Source organism: Chenopodium quinoa, unplaced genomic scaffold (assembly GCF_001683475.1).
Source record: "Chenopodium quinoa cultivar QQ74 unplaced genomic scaffold, ASM168347v1, whole genome shotgun sequence".
In the NCBI taxonomy this organism is placed as follows: domain Eukaryota; kingdom Viridiplantae; phylum Streptophyta; class Magnoliopsida; order Caryophyllales; family Amaranthaceae; genus Chenopodium; species Chenopodium quinoa.
The window spans coordinates 3,887,491-3,909,132 of NW_018743175.1; the positions used below are offsets into that span (position 1 = coordinate 3,887,491).

At 33.2% G+C, this 21,642-nt stretch overlaps 3 protein-coding genes across 5 annotated transcripts; 1 reads left to right on the forward strand and 2 right to left on the reverse strand.

Moving 5' to 3' along the window:
* Positions 1-3,146: 3,146 nt before the first annotated feature.
* LOC110732564 (zinc finger BED domain-containing protein RICESLEEPER 2-like) lies at positions 3,147-7,074 on the reverse strand. Of its 3 annotated transcripts, XR_002513500.1 has the most exons (4): positions 6,741-7,074; positions 5,984-6,164; positions 3,873-3,925; positions 3,147-3,439 (listed from the first exon to the last, which is right to left on the reverse strand). XR_002513500.1 is itself a non-coding variant. In XM_021912520.1 (3 exons), exon 1 carries the CDS (start codon positions 4,970-4,972, stop codon positions 4,331-4,333), a length of 642 nt encoding a protein of 213 aa, XP_021768212.1. In that variant the 5' UTR covers positions 4,973-5,977; the 3' UTR covers positions 3,147-3,439; positions 3,873-3,925; positions 4,029-4,330. The 3 variants fall into 3 exon arrangements, 1 of the variants encoding a protein (XP_021768212.1); XR_002513501.1 differs by lacking the exon at positions 3,873-3,925 and having other exon boundaries at positions 6,741-7,063; XM_021912520.1 differs by lacking the exons at positions 5,984-6,164; positions 6,741-7,074 and adding an exon at positions 4,029-5,977.
* A 185-nt stretch (positions 7,075-7,259) lies between these two features.
* Positions 7,260-9,481, forward strand: LOC110732563 (inositol-tetrakisphosphate 1-kinase 1-like). Its single transcript, XM_021912519.1, has one exon. The coding sequence runs from the start codon at positions 7,980-7,982 to the stop codon at positions 8,985-8,987; it is 1,008 nt and encodes a 335-aa protein (XP_021768211.1). The 5' UTR covers positions 7,260-7,979; the 3' UTR covers positions 8,988-9,481.
* Positions 9,482-18,975: 9,494 nt separating this feature from the next.
* On the reverse strand, positions 18,976-21,141 carry LOC110732565 (transcription factor MYB39-like). Its single transcript, XM_021912521.1, has 3 exons — positions 20,603-21,141; positions 19,548-20,321; positions 18,976-19,130 (listed from the first exon to the last, which is right to left on the reverse strand). The coding sequence occupies exons 1-3, from the start codon at positions 20,866-20,868 to the stop codon at positions 19,127-19,129; spliced, it is 1,044 nt and encodes a 347-aa protein (XP_021768213.1). The 5' UTR covers positions 20,869-21,141; the 3' UTR covers positions 18,976-19,126.
* Positions 21,142-21,642: the final 501 nt, after the last annotated feature.

A 21,642-nucleotide genomic window follows, 5' to 3' on the forward strand; every position in this document is an offset into this window, starting at 1 on the left:
TAGGAAAATGTGAAATATCAATCAATTTTTTTGTTACATTAATATCTTAGTAAATACAAAAAAAAAATATTATCGTATGCTAAATTATAAACACGTATCCTTTTTTTTCGATAAATAGTTAACATTTACAAATAAACTTTTAAGCTAATAAACAAATAATGATCAAACTAAAATTATTGGATACCAAACACATTTTTATATAATAACAAAGAGCGACAATATCATGTAGAGCATCAATTCATAAAATGAAAATGTACTATTAATAATATAGGTTAGTGATGCCTAATTGTGGATTATAATTGCCTTTAATGATTCGAGTAGTATTTATTTCCATTCAAATTATTTTATTGGATATAAAGGTAATATTTTATTTGTAATTTATATATTTACATGTATGTTGTGCTAATAGTTTTACTGTAAATTTTATTCTATTGTTTGATTAATATTTTCATGTTTATTAAAAAGCATTTATAAATAAGTCTTTAGTCACATAGTCACTAGATTGTATAGTTTTATTGAGAAATAATATACACCATTAGTGTAATATAATGTATAGTTGTATACTACTTTTAAATATTTTCAACACAACTATAATCAACGATAATTTTTTTTTTTTTCTCAATTGTAGTTTTAATAATTTTTGCCTTATTCTTTTATTTTTCTATATACATGGTATTTGTTTATTTCATATAAGTTGCCTCATTTTTATATGTATTATGTCACAATTAATTATGGAAAAGATTATTATTATCGTGCATCGCACGAATACTAATCTATTACTTTGTATATATAGAAGTTGAATCTAGACAAACAAAAACAAATCATTTAGATGACACTCATGCCAGCCACGAGGCCCATAATGTTGTGACGATGAGGTCAATCTATATCAATATCAATAAATTAAATATCAATCATATCTCCAAAATTTTGGAAGCGATGGATTTTTCTAGTAGAATAAGACGACGACTCGACGACTATTGAGAAGGTGAATAGTAGCTATTACGTATGTGCGAAGCAACAAGCTAGCTACTTCGTAATTGGAATTTGGAAAAGGTTTAAGTTCGCTTGTTAGTTATTACAGGGTTCAAAATCGATTAACAAAAAAACTCGATTCATAAGGCAGAAGCATTGCCATTGGCCCATTGAATATTATCTTAGCATACGTTCTCTCATAGGACTCAATGAATTGAATGTAATCTTAACAAATAAGGATATTAAGGAATGGTAGTTTTTATTATCATTATCTTTTGTTAAAAAACTTATACTATGTCACTCCTAGTTTTATTTTGCTCCTTGTTTTAGTCCCAACTTGCAAGTGCTTGTTACCTAATTATAAATTTTCCCTCAAAAAAAAAAAGGTATAAATTTTGTCAATTGAAGCAATGTTGCCACTATGTTTGGGCTTTGGCCGACTTGAAATATGTCCACTATTGAAGTCTCTTATTCAATTCCAGAGGATTGGGCCCTTGATCTCTAGATCTACACGAATGCATGTGAGTACTTTTACTACAATACAAAAACACATACTAAGTACATAGTCATGTGAATAAGATTTTAGGGTGACATCAAGTTATTATTGTAGTTCAAAATTTTGATGTAATTATGCACATCAACTAAAATTGATATGGGGTCGGTATTATTATACGAAATAGAAAGAATTGTTGATGTTTAAAATTAATTGTTTAAAGTTTTGAGAAGTCGCATTGGTGTAGCTGTGCAGTGGTATTTAAAACTTACAATTACTACATTCAACTAATTTTACAACATTTAACTTTTGTGGCTCTTTCTACACCAAAAATAAGGAAGAAGTTTCCAAAACTTATTAAGGTTGCCTTTTAAGTACTTTTTAAATTAGCATATAACCATGGCTACTACTTAAATAACAATGATTATTTTAGGCCTTATATAAAGATAAGGGTAAATTTCAAATAGTGAGCTAAGTGAGAATCGAACCCTATCTCTCAAGGATCCCCTACACTTAGTAAGTGTATCCAACTTGTGAAAACTCCTTCCTCACCAGTGTCACCACATACCAATAGGATACCACTAACTTTTCCACTAAGAAAAAAGAGACTTTATCAACATGTAAAGTACGTATCATATGATAGCAAATGCAAGATCCAAATATATGTAAGATCTATCAACAGTCGACATGCATGGATTTGATATTAAAGAGTAAAGTGACGAATTCCACAATCGCAAAAGATTTTCAAGTCCAATGCAAACAAATCAACGTTGGATGATAAATGAACTAGTTGTTTATAGGATGAAAAGGATTGATACCGGAATCCATGAAACTTTCAAGTATTATTCCTACCACTTGCCGTGGAATCAACAGAATTATTCCTTTGGATAAAGCATTATCCAAACTATAATACCAATTAGTACGTACTATTAAATAATATACTCTTAATTCTTTAACTTTGATGAATATCAAATGTATATGTTGCAAGGAAGATCTTTTGGTTCTACCTTTTAATATCACAAAGGGAGTAGATCCTTTGCCGAATACAAAGGACTTCTTTATATTTGGTAGGACCATTAGTCGATAATATATTTAGGTAAATCAAGTTATGTTAAATTCATGGATTTTTGAGGAAAAGTATATATATAGCCATATAATCTCTGACACATTTAGTATTCCATCTCGCTATAAAATGTATGTTAATTTATTTTCCTAAATAATCTGATAAAGTATATAAATTAATCCTGGGCTTCAATCATAAGTCTAAATTTTTGGTTGAGATGATCTTTTAACATGATATCAAGAGCCAGCGTGACACATAACACGTGACACATAGATCACGATTGCACAAAGGCTCTCATATGTAGGGGTGAGCACGGATCGGATATCCGTATCCGAAAATTTGGATATCTGATATCCGATCCGAAAGGTTCGGATATCTGATATCCGGATATCCGAAATTTTTGGATCGGATATTGTGGATATCCTGGTATCCGATTCATTTTATTAATAATTTAATATTAATCATTTTATACTAAATTAAGCTCCTAAAGGCAATTTTTTTTTTTAAAAGGCAAATGCATACGTATATTTTAGTTATTTTGTTGTTTTAGTCTTTAGAGGAAAATTACAACCTGAACAAATTGAATAATTAAATAACCTGAATAAGTAAGTAATCAAATAACCCGAACAAACCAAAGTGACTGATTGAATAACCCGTGAACAAACTCACATGATTAAAAAAAACTTGAAGTCTAACTAATTATAACATATTACAATACAAAGAAATTTTGGAGAACTTGCATACTAATTGACACATTACAAAACAAAGAAATGTTCAAAGTCCGTAAATCCCAGAGTTGGATTGCTAATTCACTAGTTAATGTAACAGAATTCACATCATGAGGATCCCATGCTCCACCAGTGGCAGACTAGCAGTTAGGTAATGAAGCACACCAACTGATTTTCTTGTGACTGTACTTAGAAAACACAGGAACATTCAAATAAAGAATTAGACAATCAGATCTAATACTTTTTAGATTTCAAGAATTATACACATGAAGTTAAACAGATAATCAGCTATTTGAAGTTAAGAAACTTAATCAACCAACTTCACTGAAATTAACTGGAGAAATTTTCTGATTTAAACATGTTTATCACTCAAAAATGAATTCAGACAAATTCAGCTTATGCAAGAAACAAAGATCTGCCTAGAAATTTTTTCAAACTACTACTCAACTTCTCCAAACAAAATTTGAATCAGGAAAATATACAACTGAAAATCAGAAAACAGTCACATTACATCAAGTCCTCAACAACATTCATAGGTCAGAGTTATTAGTCGAAAAAAAAAATGCAGAAACTACAACATTAAAAAAAAAATTACAAACCAATAAAATAGTATTACCTTTAATTCTAAAAATAATCATCGACAGAGAGGATCAACAAGAGAAGACAACTCTACATTAAAAAAATAGTAAGTTATACAATAAATACATACAAATAATTGCAGAAAATAAAATAGAAAAAACAAGAAACATTTTGTAACATATCAAAGTTTTACCCTCTTCAATTTGTTGAATATTATCAATACTTTCTTCAATCACAAGTGGACCACGTGTACTACGCATCCAATCTTGTGCACATATCAAAGCTTCAACCATATGTGAAGAAAGAGAACTACGAAACACATCAAGTACTCTCCCACCGGTGCTAAACGCAGATTCAGATGCAACCGTTGGATAATACATCCCTAGCCATAAGACCAACAATAGGATATCTCTCCACCCTTTTTTTCCACCATCCCAAGCATCAAAATTCTTACTCGTGATACGCTCTCTATCATCCATTAAGTACTTGTCCTAATCACTTTTTTGTATCAAAAACCGTTTGTCCACCAATATCCCTTTCAAACTCATAATCCGCCACATCATGCCAATCATTACAAGTTTCCAAGTCTCTTGAACTCAAATCAATATTTTCATAAACATTTGGCACATTTTGACTTTGTAAAGAAGCATAATGTTCATACAACAAATTCAAAGTATTCATGACCATATCATGCAATTTTGCAGCCTTCATAGAGTCATATTGATCATTAATAGCCCACTTCACATAATGCATTTTTCGTCTAGGATCAAGCACAACAGCAACATATAACATCAAGTTAATGTTATCCACATTTTCCCAATATTTTTCATGCTTTTTCTTCATCCCATAGGCCATTAACATTTCACCACTATCAACACTTTTACACTTTTTTTTAATCATCTTCCAAATTGTCACAAGTTCAAGCAAATACACATTAGTAGTAGCATACAAAGATCCAGAAAGTCTCAAAGTGGCATCATAAAATATCTTAAGAAAGGGAAGCAAAGAAGTAACACGATCCCAATCGTTATCGGTAGGAACACCAGAAAGTTTTGTTAGTTCAGCAAGAAATTTACCACCATCAGAATTTTCCAACAAATCAAAAGCTTTTCGATAAACCATAGCATATCCTAACATCAAATAAGTGGAGTTCCACCTAGTTTCAACATCCAAACAAAGTTGACGTTTTGATTCAATTTGTTCTTGATTAACACAATTTCAAAACTTTTGCAATAATCTAGCAGGGGAAGATCTAACAAATCTCACAGCATTACGTATTCTTTTTATTGATTCATCACATTCTTTCAAACCTTCCCTCACTGTTAAATTAAGAAGGTGGGCTGCACATCGCATATGCACAAATTTACCATCTAAAATAGTCCCATCTTTCCATCTTTCCAACCTCCTCCTCAAATATTGAACCCCTACATCATTTGAACTTGCATTGTCTACGGTAATGGTCATTACCTTCGTGATACCCCACTCAGGCAAACACTTTTCAACCAATTTACCAATAGCCTCACCTGAATGGCCACTAATTGGACAAAAATTTTAAATTTTTTTGTGCAAGTTCCAATTATGATCAATAAAATGGGCTGTTAAACACATGTAAGACAAAATTTGACAAGAGGTCCATGTATCGGTAATGAGACAAATATGAGAAGAACACTTGCTAAAGTAGCTTTTCATATTTTTTTTTCATCACGATAACAATCTCTAGCAACTGTGAAACGAGAGGGAATAATGAAATTTGGTTGAACAACAGACATAAAATGGCGAAAACCCTCACGCTCAGAAAACCTAAATGGCAATTCATCCATTATTATCATTTTAGCAAAAGCTTTTCGACCATCCTCCTGCCTAAACTTCCAAAATTCTAATTTCCCTTTCTTTTCACATTTTTTATTATCACCAATACTATCTACTAAAGTTTGTTGACTTTTATCACTAAAAAAAGCAAGAAGCCTTTGTGATTGCTCAATATTAGGGGGGATAATCCTTACACTTTGAAAGATGAATTTTCATAACACTTGTACCACTTTTAGAGTCACCACAAACATCAACATGACAATACAAACATTTTGATATTTTATCCTCACCTTTTGTTATCAACTCAATGATCCCAAAGCCAAGACCTTTTTTTCTTACCTTAATTTTCAGCTTCTACATCATCACTAGTCCCAGTTGAAGGTCTTTTTGCTGAAACGGGTGGTGGTGGATTTTGATCTCCAACAGGCTCGGTAGCAGCAACACTTAAAGCCAAGGGATCCTCACTTGACGAGTTAGTTGGGACAGCACTTTTGGCAGTAATATCGTGATCATCCATTATCTAAACATAACATTAACATTTGTATAAATAAAAAATTTGTCAAATATAAACCAAAATGACTGCAATTCCACTCTAAGACTGCCAAAATGTCTAAACAACCATGTAAAGCTATAAGTAGGAGCAGAATAAATTAAAAGAACGACAGAAACCACAAACTGCCAGAAGACTCCCCAGTCTCCACTCTCCACTCTCCAGACATACACTCTAAAAGTCTAAATTACTAACACATCATAGACCATAGTAGCAAGATCTCAAACTACAATCAAGCTAAAATCTAATTAAAAACCTAATTTACACAAAATACGATAAATTTCACAAATGAATTTCAAAATACAAAGAAATTAAACAAGAAACTAAACAGAAAATTAAACAAAACAAATTAACAAAACCCACATCAACATACAACAAAAAAAAAATAAACAGAAAATTTAACAAGAAACTAAATAGAAAATAAACAAGAAATAAACAAAACCCACACTAAGTCACTAACATGTATAAAAAATATACAGAAAATTAAACAAGAAATTAAACAAAAAAATAAACAAAACTCACATCAACATAAAACAAAAAACTCACCAAAAATAAAAAACAGAGGACCTTCAAGGGCGGAGAGCACGAGGTTCAATGAAGCTTCAAGCCTTCAACGACGAATTTAAAAAAAATAAAACCCTAGAAATTCAGAAATTTTTAAAGTCTTTAATTTGCACTAGATTTGGGAGTGTGATACTGAGATCTGAGAGGAGACTTTGAGAATTGAGAGGAGAGAGGCAGAGAGACTGAGAGAGGAGAGAGAGAGAGAGACTGCGTGAGAGGGGTGAGCAACTTTCAAATTGAGTGTTTAGGGAATCAGGGTTCACTGGTTAAGTAAGTTTTCCACTTTTTCCAACCTTTTTTTTGTTTTTTAAGGCTGAGAATTAGAGAATATTTGAGAAGTAAAAAAAGGAAAAACAAGTGATTTTTGGATATCGAATCGGATATCCGATCCGAACTTCTTGCGGTCCGATATTCGATATCCAAAAAATGTTTGGATATCGAATATCCGAATCCAAAATTTGGATATCCGATACCCATCAAAATTCGGATCGGATATCCATAATTTTCAGATCGGATGCGAATCGGATCATCGAATTTTCGGATCTTCAAATAGTTCTGCTCAGCCTTAGTCATACGAAGGAACGCGATAAATTATATAAACTTTATATAGTAATGTGAGTTTGGACTAATATATACAACCCTAACCCTTACCCATACTATAACTTTATTACACATTATACTCATTGACATTAAATCACTGTTGCAATGGTCATTATTTCATTACTTTTCCCATAACAAAAAAACAAAAACAAATTGCACCAAAAAAAAAAAATAAACCGAAAACAAAAAAACTTGTTCCATTAATCACAACCGTTAATCGTTAAAAACAAAACGAGGCACAACCGTCCAATTGATAACGCGTCCGAAAACCATCACCATAAACCCTCAGATCACGCCACGTGTCAACAAATCTCATCATTAACCATGGTTAACCCACTTAGAGTTAAACTAACCCAAATTCACTCTCATTTGATTTACCCAATTTAACCCTAGCCTAGTCTAAGCTATTTATGCCTCTTCCCTCTCCTCACAATCATTTCTTCATTTCCTCTCTCTCCTCCATTTGCTCTATTTTTCCTCTCGTTTTTCCTTCGATATTCTTGATTATTCGACGTTTAAGCCCTAATTTCTTCGCAATTGTGCTAGGGTTTTTCCCTGCATTGTTATGATAGTTGTAACATTTTCCAGAAATCGATTCAATTTAGCTTACCTTTGTCGTTAATGGCGGAAGATCCTCGCCGTTTTTCGATCGGTTACGCTTTGGCGCCGAAGAAGCAGCAGAGTTTCATACGAGAATCGTTAATCAACCTCGCTCGTGACCGTTTGATTGATTTGATCAAAATCGATACTGGAGTACCGTTGATCGATCAAGGACCGTTCGATTGCATCCTTCATAAGTTGTACGGGGACGATTGGAAGAAGCAGCTCGTCGATTACAAGGCGAAAAACCCTAATGTCGTGATTTTAGATGCACCGGAATCAATTGAACGACTTCATAACCGGATTTCGATGTTGCAGGTTGTTTCTGAGTTGAAATTCGTGCGAAATGACCGCGATACGTTTGGAATTCCGAAACAAATCGTGATTTATGACGTCGAAACGCTTCGTGATCATCGGTCTTGGGAAGGATTGAAGTTTCCGGTGATTGCGAAACCCTTGGTTGCAGATGGAAGCGCAAAATCGCATAAAATGTCGTTAGTTTACAATCATGGAGGATTGAGCAATTTGAAACCTCCGATTGTTTTGCAGGAGTTTATTAATCATGGAGGAGTGATATTCAAGGTGTATGTGGTAGGTGAATACGTGAAATGTGTGAAGAGGAAGTCATTGCCAGACGTTTCGGAGGAGAAATTGGAGAGTTTAGGTGGTTTGGTAACGTTTTCGCAGGTTTCGAATTTGGCAAGCAACGAGATGACGGATGAGAAGTACTACAAGATGATGCACTTGGATGATTGCGAAATGCCGCCTCAGGAGTTCATCACTGACATTGCGAGAGGATTGAGGGAGGTTATGAAGCTGAATCTCTTTAATTTCGATGTGATTAGGGATACGAGGCTTGGAAATCGGTATCTCGTGATCGACATTAACTATTTCCCAGGGTATGCGAAGATGCCGGCGTATGAGAGTGTGATGACAGATTTCTTCTGGAATGTTGTGGCGAGAAGAGAAGTGATGGAGAATGAGGAAAGTGAAGAAAAAAGTAAATTGGTGGATAACATTGGTTGCTGATGATGAAATGCAGGATAAATTTGTTACAGTAGGTGACAGTTTCTTCTTCTTCTTCTTTCCCCTGCCTCCAAAAAAGTACAAGAAAGTGGAGGTTTTAACAATTTCATTGGATAGGGTGATAGTATAGACTGGCGAACAATTAGGCTTTCTTTATTTTTTTTCAATGAATTTTTTGTTGTAGTTGCTGATGATGTTCTTTTTTCCTTTTCTTTTTATACCTGACTAGTGTTTCTTTTGTTTGTGGAGACATTATTAGTTGGGTGTTGGATATCAAATGATGTATATTCCATCTTGGCTTCGGAATTGAGGTTTTATCTGAAATACTCTTGAAATGGGTTGTAGACGAAAAAGGGAGGCTGCTTTGATGTTTTTAGGAAGTGTTTAGTTTGTTCTTTCTTGACAAGTTTTGTAATCTTCTTTCCTAAGGAAATGTTCAAACATGTGCCTATTTTGGGCACTTTAGATCAATGAATTTATCCATTTGGTTTATCCAATTCTTCGCGCCTTTTTCCTACTTGTTTTGCAATGATAGTGTTGCTTTTAGTTGGTTTTAACAAGTATTGCTGCATGGAATTTATTGGCAAATGAATCACGGTTCTGGATACATGAATGGAACTAGCATTTAGGTTGGTTGTCTGAAGCAAATACTCTGTATTAGGTTTTAACATGTCTTTTATTCAGAATCTTGTTAGCTTGCACTTAGCAGCTTATTGATGTGTTTACTTACACTGATTAGAATTGCTATTACTGACATATGCAAAAGTGTTTAATTTTGGTCTGTTGAATCCAGTTTGAATCTATAAGGAGGTTGGGTATCATCCAGTTTATACAGATAACTGGCTCCTTGGCTATTAGATGCAGAGTGAACTATTGGCCTAGTTTCCTGTACTGGTTTGAAGCTTTATAAGTTTGCCCAAGTGTTTTTTCTTCAGATATTAAATTGAATACTTATGTTGAAAATGTACCATGTCTAAGATAATGCACTGCAGCTTTATAGTTTTTGTGGATGCTTAACTTCAAACAATCTTAAACTGTTGGTGCATTTTTCATCCTGAAGGTAGTGTATGCTGATAAAGATATTTTTTTATGACACTTTGCAGTTTGCATCATGTATCAAGCTTTGGTTAAACTCTGTGTGGTATTCCTAAAGTGGAAAGGCAGGGGAGTTTTTATTTATTTTGTTTTATGAAAATTTGGCTCACTTGGTCAATTGTGGATGTGATGAACCAGTGGTTAGTTATGTCTGCTATGTAAATTAGTTGTTTTACCCGATTCTTCTCGATGAATTTCAATGCGCTGCATGGACTAAATCTTTTCAGATGTCTATTTCATATGGCCTTAAAGAATGAACCCCATCTCTGTTACATTTTATTGTTCCAACTTCCTACCATGAAAGTAATTTTTGCTAGGAACCTTGAATAGTGAGCAATTGGTATGATGTGGAGATTGCTAGGTAAGTTTTACATTCCTTTATGACCCAAAGCTTCTGCTACTTTAATGCTCAGTATGATTCTCAATATTGTCATTGTGGTTTCTGTTGACCAGAAAATGCTCTTAACTGGCTTCAATTGACATTTTGAAATGTTGGATGAATTTTGAGAGGTGGAAATCTTTATAATGTCTTGTGCTGAATTTGATGATTTGTGATAGTTTGATGTCAGACCTTTTAACAAGTTTCATGATTAAATTGCAGTGTCATGTATCGTTAGTGTTTTAATGGCACTTCATTGGTAATTAGTTTTTTTTTTTTGTTTTTTTTTGTTTTTTTTTGTGCGTGTGTGTGCATGCACGCGCACGCCGTTGTGGTCAGTGCAAGTGTGAAGTGAAGAAGCAGGTTATGGAGTAGTAATTATAAGGTTTTCGGGTGATTATATGTGTTTTTTTTTTAGAAGTATGACAATCTATGGTTGTTAGCCAGCCTTAGATCTTTGATACAGCTTAACTGGAAGTATATTATCTATTTGGAACAGCGAATAATGTTTATATGTGTGCTAGGGTCACAGATTGTGATTATGATATCATTCTGATCAGCAGCTTGCATTTTTTGTATGTACTTATGAAAAATGATTTCTTTCTGACCCAACAGGTATATTGTGAATCGTTTAATTTCTAAGATCCTTACTGTGGATGATTTGAATTAATTCTGTTTTGGAATGTTTTGGTGTTTGTTTCTCTTCTCAACTTTTTTTGGAAGATCCAAGTTTTGAGGCTAGGATGAGAGTCACTATTAATAAAAGCAACTAGACATCTTAGTCCTCATTTCCAAGAGTATCTTTCCGAATTTTGGGATTCCTTATTGTTGTTTAATTAATTTAAACACTATTATCATTCATGAAGTATAATGCTAAGAGTGGCTAAGGACATATATAGTGTGGTAGAATGTTGACTGACAGACTTCTTGATGAAAATAGGCATCTATGATTTCCATGTGAGGCCCTCAATGTACAAGGTGAAACCTGTCAAGTAGGTTTTAACTGTTTTTTGCTGGTAGGTTCTTTAATATCAGAATTCCACTCAGCTCTGGACTCTGGTGATACGTATAAAGGTATTCTGATCGCTAATATCCTCATATGGTATTTGGAATATAAGACAGTACTGTACAATTTTTCTGATTATGAATTGCCATGATGGCTAAACATCTTGGTAGGGTGGTTTATTCTCTCATTCTGATTTTTTAAAGCAATATTTTGGGATAAGTCTTTTCTTAATCTTTTTCATTATGATCGTTGTTTAGGTGGTTTCTGCAATGGTTTGGGAAAGGTTGGGAGGAGGGGGGGGGTGATGTTTGGGTGGTAAAAGGATTAGCAGTGATTCTGATATGACCTAGTTAAGTTAGGACTTCTTTTGCATTCAGGAGGGGTTTAATTTTTCTTTTTTTAAATGTTGTTTTTTAGCTATTAGTGTTGATTTGTCGTGTATCTTATGGCATCTCTGTTTAAACTTTTCTGATTTTATATGGGATGGATTTTTTTTCCCCTCGTTTGTAAATACTGGCCCCTTTGTTTCCAGTGGAAGTTAATGTACGTAATTGGTTGGATGTGTGGAGTGCTTTTGATGAAGCCAGCATAAAAAGTGCATGGAAAGCACACGAGAGACATTCTATTTTATCAGGTTTGTTTTGTTTTTAATCTTATTAGGACTTCTTTGTGACATGGGATCATTTGACAGATTGATAGCAATCATATTTTAGGTCGTCAAACTGATGAAATTTAATTAGGGGTGAAAAAGTATGCTGATAGGCTATGTTATTGAGTTGCATCTCACATATTCTGTGGCTTTTTTTGCCAAATAAGGTTGTGGACTTTTGATGGAAACATATGGTAGATTGCTTTGTAACTTGGAGGAATGGCTTTTTTAGCTATTGAGTTTGCTATAGTTGAATAGCTATAGTTTGCTATAGTTTGCTATAGTTGAATTTTCGGTTGTTTCTTTTGGTACCAGAGTCCTTCATGATTTGCTGTTCTGTGCATGAGTTGAATAATGATACTCTGACCAGAGCTAGACTTAATTAGATCAACTGAGTACAAGACACAATGAGATTTTTAAATTCTTGATGATTTATCGATTTTGCCAGAGTGATATTTGTGACTACTCGGGATGATTTCAGGGCATATGAGATGACATTCTTAATCATGGCATGCGTGTTATTGCTAATTAGAAAACATGCAGAAGGGTTTGTTTTTGTGGTGTTGATGGATTTTGCCTTATTTTGTAGATTCAGAAATTGGTTTCCCAATTCTTCTACCTAAGTTGTAGATAATGGATATTGGTTCGATTCTGTTTCATTCTACTAGAATATCAAATTATCAATTAATGGATATGGTAGGGAGCTGCACTCATTTGGGTTAGTGTAATTGGAAGTACATGCTGAGATTCTAATTAGAGTGATGAATTTTTTGTTGGAGTTACGTCCATTTGTGGATTTGGTGGGCAGCTGCTTAGCTGTTTTGGCAGTTCTCACGGGGAAAGAATTATGTTGTTGGAGGCTACCTTTGTAACTATGCTTTTGGTGGCGGTATAGCATTCAAGCCTTTGAAGGTGTTTCTTCCTATCAAGAAAATTATGTTGATTCTTACTTTTTTTTGTCCTGCCATCTCCATCTAGGCACCTAGCTAGTCCCTTCTACGATTACACGATTTGAATTGCTAGAGGTGCTTTAAATCATATTTTATGCGTTTATTTATTTCATCCCTGGTGTTAAGGTGTCAAAAGATTGCTTTAATGGGTCCTCAGCACTATATGTCATTTATCCATTGTTTGATCTGGTGTGCCTTCTGAAGAAACACCCCCCCCCTCCCCTGTGCGGATGGGGGGTGTCAGCATATGACGGCTTGTTGCCTGCTGTATGGTGTGTAAAGAAGTGAAGTTTTATTAGTTGAAACTTGGATGTCCCTTTTCTCAGTAATTCTTGTCTTTTTATGATAGAGTTACTGAATTGCGCTCTTTGAAAGTTATGCTGTGCTGCTGGGCCATGGTGGCTACTGAGAGTCTTGAGAGTTCCGATAGATTTACTAGAGACCGCATTAGGATGTCTTCAGCTTTGTCAGATTTGTTGATATTCTCAGAATCTGAGGTATGTTAATTTTGTTGTTATCTTCATCTTTTTAGCAATTTTATGTATTGTTTTGCTGAGTTATTTTGTTATTCATGTGTAATTTCAGTTTCATACAGAGTTTGAGAAGTGCCTAAAGTTGTGTTAGTTTACACTTCACAGGGTTTAAAAAGAAACTAGTCTAAACCGAATTTTGTTTCTTATAAATCAGGTTTAAAGAAGCCTGTAAAATAAATTTTGGGCCAATACACATGCGAACATACATTTTGGCACACTCCTTGTTTAAAGAAGTTGGAATTCTGTATATAACCCCACTGTTTCCTCAGATTCCTCAGATTACGATCTCTCATACCCTGGTGATCTTGACTCTTATATACTTCGTACGTTTTATTTCAAGTACTTATATCGGATCCTCCATATTTTAAAATTTGAAATGGATACTCGCACTTCATGTTTGTACTTAGCATACATATTTAATTTAATATACATTTGTGTATCTCTTAAATTTCACTACTAACTTTCTTTCAAAAAAAATAAAAATAAAAATAAAATTGCACTACTAACTATATTACTAAACCAAAATTATAAACATGAATTGATGGATTAAAAGATTGTTGTAGTAATGGAAGTACAGAGTATAGACATCTCAAATCAATAAAAACAAAGGTGCTTTTTTTGTGTGGCTAGCCACACTATGTGGCCGGGTTACTTATTTAAGGGTTACTCAGTCGGTTAATGGTTGCTAATTCTGTGGTTACTCAGTTGGTTTGCGTGTTTTCTGTGTAAGAGTAACCCCTGACCGACCGAGTAACTCCTGAATAAGTAACCCAGATCACACGGTTGGTCAGCCACATATGAAAATTTGTGTAAAACTAGAACCACGTATATTGCATTTGTTTCCAAATACATGTAACATTATCATTTCATGTTTTTATGATATATAACTTCGATTATTAAAATATTTTATTTTCTATTACCGGTTCTATTAAAATTTAATAATAAAAGATTTATTAATACTAACTAAATAACATTTTGTTAGTGTAAAAAGTTAAAATGATGCTTATGTTGTGAAACGGACTATATTATATGAATATTATTTCTTCACGCGAGGTGTAATACTCGCCAGAGTAGCTGGTGTATGTTAGTTGCTTAAATTTGTAATTATTTTAAATTCAACATAATTTGACCTAGTATAACAAGCTAAAAAGCATTGGCAAGGCTGTAAAAACCTTACAATCGGGGGCTTAGCAAGATGGCATTATCATAGGTAAGGAAGATTGAGAAAAAAAAAAAAAACAAGTAAGCTACTTGTAAATAAAGGATGAAACTTGAAGCACAAGCGGATTAGTTACCGTTATTGTGTGTTTCAATTAATTCCTAGCTTTCTTTACAAGTTCTCTAACAAACATTATTACTTGTCCTCTTCTATCTTAATCTTCATTTACACGTTATTAATTAATTCCTAGCCTTGAGTGAACCATGTCATTTATTTATATTCCCCCATCTTGTGATTTATAAGCCTTATAAGGGGGTTGTGGAGGGATTTATGTGGCAGAGCAAGGAGCTATTCTTTCTGATCGATCTTCCTACCAAACGACTCCTAGTTGTAATTTCTGTTTCATATTCCCTTCCTTCAAAGGAAAATTAAATTCGAACAACTTTAATTAGAGTTGGGTAGAAGGAATTGAACTTTTAAGTTAATGTTCAGAATATAAAGTTCTTACAAATGAGCTTGATTATAAAATGGTCCTATTTACTAATGTTCCTCTTTAATTACTTCCTAATTCGGGCAATTTTAGTACGGAGTATTCTTTAGTATATGAGTTGTGCCACTAACGAACCATCAGTGCTTTGCTTTCCCTTCAAATTATGATCTCTTTTCAGTTGTCTTTGATAATTAAACTTGGAAAATTATGTGCATGATTGGAGCTTCAAAATTGGAACAAATTTCGGTTTTAGACTAATCTTTAATCAAGGATACATTGATTTTTTTGACAAAAAATTATGATCGTGGATTGTTTTATTTGTCTATTCTTTTAATAAAAAATTGTTGTTGTTACCAATTTACTGTGAAGCTTCATAAATCGTTTTCATTGTCAATTCCTTATTGGCCTATTTTTCCACTAACTGCCTAAGTAAAACATTTTCGCAAATTTTTATATGTGGCTAGCCACACCGTGTGGCTAGTATTATTTATTTAAGGGTTACTCGGTCGGTTAGGGGTTATCCAGTTAGAGATTACTTATTCAAGGTTTACTCGGTCGGTCAGGGGTTACTCTCACACAGAAAACGTGTTAACCGACTGAATAACCTCAGAATAAGTAACCCTTGAGCGACTGAGTAACCCCGACGAAAAAGCGCTAACTGACTGAGTAACCCTGGAATAAGTAACCTTTGATCGACTGAGTAATCCCTGAATAAGTAACCCCAGACACATAGAAAAAGCACCGAAACATTTTAACTAGGCTAATTAGTTATCTAGAAGGGAAAAAATGTTAATTAATTAAGTTAATTGGATGAATTTTTGACTTAAAATGATATTGCTTAAGCCGAAGGTTGTGCTTTTCAACTTGCTTGACTAAGATGGATTATAGATTATGACTAGTTAGTAACGAAACGTTTAATTTAACACAATAATTAAGTGTAATATTTTGTGGAATGTGTTGGGATTATAGGTCATTAATTCTCCGACTATCCTTATCTAATGTTTGTACTTGTGTTTTTCAACTACATGAGTCGCCACTAATTAATCTTTCTCATACATAAAATATGCATTTTTTGGTCGAGGTCAATTTCAATTGCTTGTATTATAAGGATATCATCTTACCTAATTTGTAACAACGCAACCAACGACAAGACCTTAAGTGACAAATAACTGTAGAAAATTCATCCACCTCGAATTATACTACTTCTACTAAACATCATCAAATGCTCTACTATTTCCTTCTTTCGTGAGCAAGTTTTGTCTTTGACATGTTTATTGTAAGATCGGGGTGACTTTCTACTTTGTATAGAGTTAATAAAAACTAGACTTCAAACTCTTAAATAAGACGGGTGTATAATATATACGTAGTATTACACTGAAGTGGATATAAAGTTATCCTAAAAATGAATAAAAATCACCACGATTTAAATTAAATGACACTTAGTTTTTACTGATAAAGTTGCTCCCTTATAAACAAGCTTTAATTTACGGTTTCACAGAAGAGAGGTACAACCGCTGGACATTATTGATAGGTTTCAACCATACAAAACCGGCTGTCTGGGCTGTCGTCACTGCCAGGAGGACGGAGGCTAGGAAATATTGTTTGGGATTATACATTCAAACTCTCCAAATTCCAAAGTGATTTTGATTGTGAAGGAGATAGGAGAATCTCTATAATCTATTATGCACGCACCGGGATGCATGTACACAAAAGTAGGTAGAGGAAGTTTTAGTTCTTTTGAAATGAGCAAAAATAAACCTTTGGGATCAACTAACCCTAAATACGTCCAAGTGCATGTAAGATTTTCAAGGAGATATATAGAGTGTGTGTATTATTAGTGGGCATCATCTTAAAGGATCAATTCAATCAAAAGCTTAAATTGATGGTTGAAACCCAGAAATATGTTTTTATACTCTATCAAGTATATTGTTATCAGTTATTGTTGAAACTTGTAAGACAACCATACTTGTATTATCTTAATTATCACTGTGTTGTTAGTCTAATTAGAAAGCTATCTAGGGTACATATAAAGTGTTTAGTGGCACATTGGCTGGCTAATAGAAGCATGTGCGGAGCAAGCCGATAAATTTACCATTATTCTTCAAAAGGGTATATTAATCAGTAAAAATTATTATATACGTCGTCTAGGTGAAAATTAAAGTGCACTCAAAGTTATTTATTGGTCATTTGAATTTTAAATTAATAATTATCAAAATGTGCAAAAAGTGCCGTGCATCACCTAGGTCTTAGATTTATTTTGAATGAAGTCATTATTATTGGGGTATTTTGGCCACGTTTAGTTATTAGTTTATGTTTTGTTTGTTGAGTTTTGCCCCTCGTATGGAGTTATGAAAAAAAAACCCTACATTATTGGTGTAGCTTGGCCACATTTATCGATTCACTATCGTAACAAATCTAGAAGAGAGCATTGTTTGTTGCCTTGTTGGAACAAATGTATAGCTAAGAATTTTGGGAATCTTCATTATTTTCATTTTGGGTTGATTTGTGTTTCAAAATTTTTTTGGGTTGATTTAACATATTGAGTTGATTTATTGATTTAACATAAGATGTGGACAAAAAAAAAAAAAAAAAAAAAAAAAGAAATTCCAAGAGCTATCAAAGGTGGAAATTTCTACTCCGTAAAACATTAAAATTAACGAAGTTAAAAAAAAATAAAAAATACTTCACAAAGTCAGCTTTTAGGAATTACTAAGATAATTAAGTCAACCTTCATGGAGAAATTATAAAAAGTGAGAAAGAGATTATCTAAATCTTTATAAAATTTGCTTCTTACAATTTGGGGAGTAAAAAACTTGTAATTATTCTAGAACAGTGCGTAAGTCCAAGGCTTATTGCTATAATATAAGCTCAAATTCAGCTAATCTTATCAACTCCACGAAAGTAGTTAGAGGTTTTCTCTAGACAAGTGATGTTTCTTACGCTTTCAAAGTTAGTGAGCATTAGACCTTAGGTTCATTTGATAACATAGTATACTAGTAAACTTATTCTCCTTTTGAGACTGAAAAAGTGCAAATTAAGTAGAGAACAAGTAAAGGGAAGCAAGAACGGATAACAATTGTTTAATACTTAATTTCCCGATGCCTCTATTAGAGTCTACTATTCCTTTTTGGACGGATTAAAATTAAAGTCCCATTGTTAGAATCTTTTCCTTTTTAGTAAGTGGTTTTTTTACAATTTTAACCTCATTCTCCTGATTTAATTCCCAAATTATCAATTTTTACTGATTTTTTGTGCCAAATATTTTTGGTATTTATTAATCCACCAACATATGTTCTCTCTCCTCATTCTTCTTTCTAGGTACTTCTTCTTATTTTTGGCATTTATTAACCCCCCCTTTTTTCTCACTTGTTATTTAATGCACTTAATATACTTTGGTACTTCCAATCACATGGTTTAAGGAATCTACAAAAACCTTAATTCCTGGGAAAAATGAGAAATGAGACTCTAATAAAAGGATTGAGGGAATATATGTATAACAAAGTAAATAAATCATCACTACTTATTTTCTATGCAACATATATGGAAGATCGAGTGAATAATTTAATACAACAATATTCTGTGTATTTCTACAGCTCTATGTGTACAATAATAAACTCATTACATGATAATCTCTACAAAACAATGAAAAATTTGATCCTTTAGGGCTTTATACAAGTATGTATATAGGCCTTTTTAATTATATGTTCAATCACCCCTTAATATACCCCCCCCCCCACCCACCCAAAAAATGAAAAAAAAAGAATTTGAACAAATCAACTTATAAAGTGTTTAATTAACTCAACAAATTAATTTCTCTTGAATTTCATAGAAGAAGATACGTCCATGCATGACGAAGTTTGTGCTTACTACGAACCACACCGTTAGCTGCATGACAAGTAAATGAGCCACGTTAGTATTTATTATATTGATGATAGTGTAACAACATACGGATTTCTCCGTATATAATTACTTATATGTACGCAACTTTTTAGTAAAATACGCTTAAAAGAGTTCTATTGTCAAAGTTTTGTTACGAAAAATGAAAGTAATTTTGTACTACCTTCGTTTTTTATTAGTTGCAACTTTAAAATATTTTATATCTCACAAATAATACCCCAAAGTTACAAGTAATAAAAATTGGAGGTAGTATATGAAGTAGTCAATTGTATCTTAGTGAATTACCAGTGAATATATATTAGACAAACCATTATATGAAAAAGGAAATTATATTATACATATATAAAAACACATATTGACATAATTAATAATGCAATTAACAAGACAACAACAACTAATACTTACTTTATGAATTGTTTCCAGAAATCACTGTTGCCATCATCCAAAAGCTTATCCCAACCTTCGAAGAAATCATCAGTAGTGGGGCCCAAAGCAGAGGAGCCATTGGTAGAGTTTGTGTTGCTCTCAATTTGGTTTACAGTTGAAGCCTCAGGTGAAAAATTAACCAATGATGGTAATTTATTTTCATCTAGGGTTTCATAAGTAGTTGTACTACTTAAACTCTTGTTACAATTTGTATCCAAGCTTGTGTTATATAACTCTGGTGTATTATTATCATATTTATGATCAACTATTGCTTGTTGGCTTGGACCGACCGCAAAATTTGGAACTTGGCAAAAACCTTGAGAGGTTGAACACATAGGGTTACTAATATTATTAATGTTAACCATACCATTAGAATATGATGATCCTAAGTTTAATGCCATGGTTTGGTCCATATTTGGGAGGGATAATGATGATGATGACGTCGATGATGGATTATTTGCGTTTAGGATTTGGAAGATGTTTTGTAGGACTTGGAGCTTGGCTACCTCAGCCGCGACGTTTGGTTGTATCCTAAGAGCATTGTTGATGTCCCAAGGATTCATCATTGGGCCTAAATTTTGTGGTGTTGAAAGAAGTTGGGAGAGATTAGCAAGGAGATTAAGGTCATTTCTTGGTTTGTGAGTAACTGGATCAATACCCATTTGTAGGAGTTTTTTCCTTAGGTGGGTGTTCCAATAGTTCTTAATCTCATTATCAGTTCTTCCTGGTAGATGAGCTGCTATTCTTGACCACCTATCAAAATTTGACACACAACAAGTAAAATGAAAACTTAGTTAATTACTAATTAATCACATGAAGAAAATGCAGAGAAAAATTGTATCCCCAAATGAAACTGTCTAGTTTTAAGAAAGAATCTTGTTCCTGAAAGCAGATGTGTTTGGAACGTAGTTTTTCGTGTTAGATAAAAAAAAAAAAAGACCTCCTTAGAGAATTTGTTGGTGGTTTAGGTTGTTGACTTTGATTATTTCTATTTGAAAACATTGTATTAACTAAAAAAAAAAAAAAAAACTTACTTGTTGCCAAGAACAGAATGAAGCTTGATAATCATGTCTTCTTCCTCTTCAGTGAAGCGACCACGCTTAATGTCCGGCCTCAAGTAATTAGTCCATCTCAATCTACAACTCTTACCACACCTATTCAACCCGGCGGCTTTAGGAAGAGCCCGCCAACTTCCAAGACCATGTTTTTGGATGTAAGAGACGAGCAATTCATCTTCTTCTGGTGTCCAAGGACCCTTCTTCAACTCACTAATATCATCACAACATGGAGACCTACCCATCTTCGATTCGTTTATAACTTTTCGGTGTTTTGGTTCTTCTAATGCTAGTTGAAAGAGGAGAAGTTGATCGAGGAGAAAAATTAGGGAGTAGGAGAGTGTAAAGATTAATTGAATTGGTTGATATTCTTGGTGGGACTTTGGGTGCAATATATATAGGCTAGAAGGATTTGAGGGTGTCAAAAGATGAAAAATGTCATTTTCAAATTAGGTTTACATTGTATATTATAATAATGAAAACTATATAATAATATAATAAAAATGCATGGATTAGAAGAGGGCTTCCTAAACGAAGGCAAGGTTGTTCTTGGGAGAGGGTATAGTTTCAAGGATTTGAAGCCAATAAAAAGACAGCATAATTAAGGATTAGGTATTGCAACTGTCATCATATTTGAAAGAGTGATAATTGAAACTTTCTATGATAGTTAATCTTAATTTGACACCTTATTAATTTAACCTATGGTAGATTTCTGTATCATCCTTGATTATATACGAAGTATATGTTATGCTTTTCATATTACTTTTTTCCTATTTTTGTTTCATGCCTGAAATTGCATGATTTCCTTTTTCTTCATTCTTTTTCTAGTGAAAAGTAACAATTGAAGCAAAGATTATGCTTTTACTTTTCATTAATTTTTTTTACTTATTAGTTTATTTTTATTCTTATCTCCTTATTTAGATATCTTGTAATAAAAAGCATTTACCTAAAATTTAATTTTGCCATTGAATATCAATGTGTTCCATTTTCAAATCATAATTATTTATACGGAAAACATG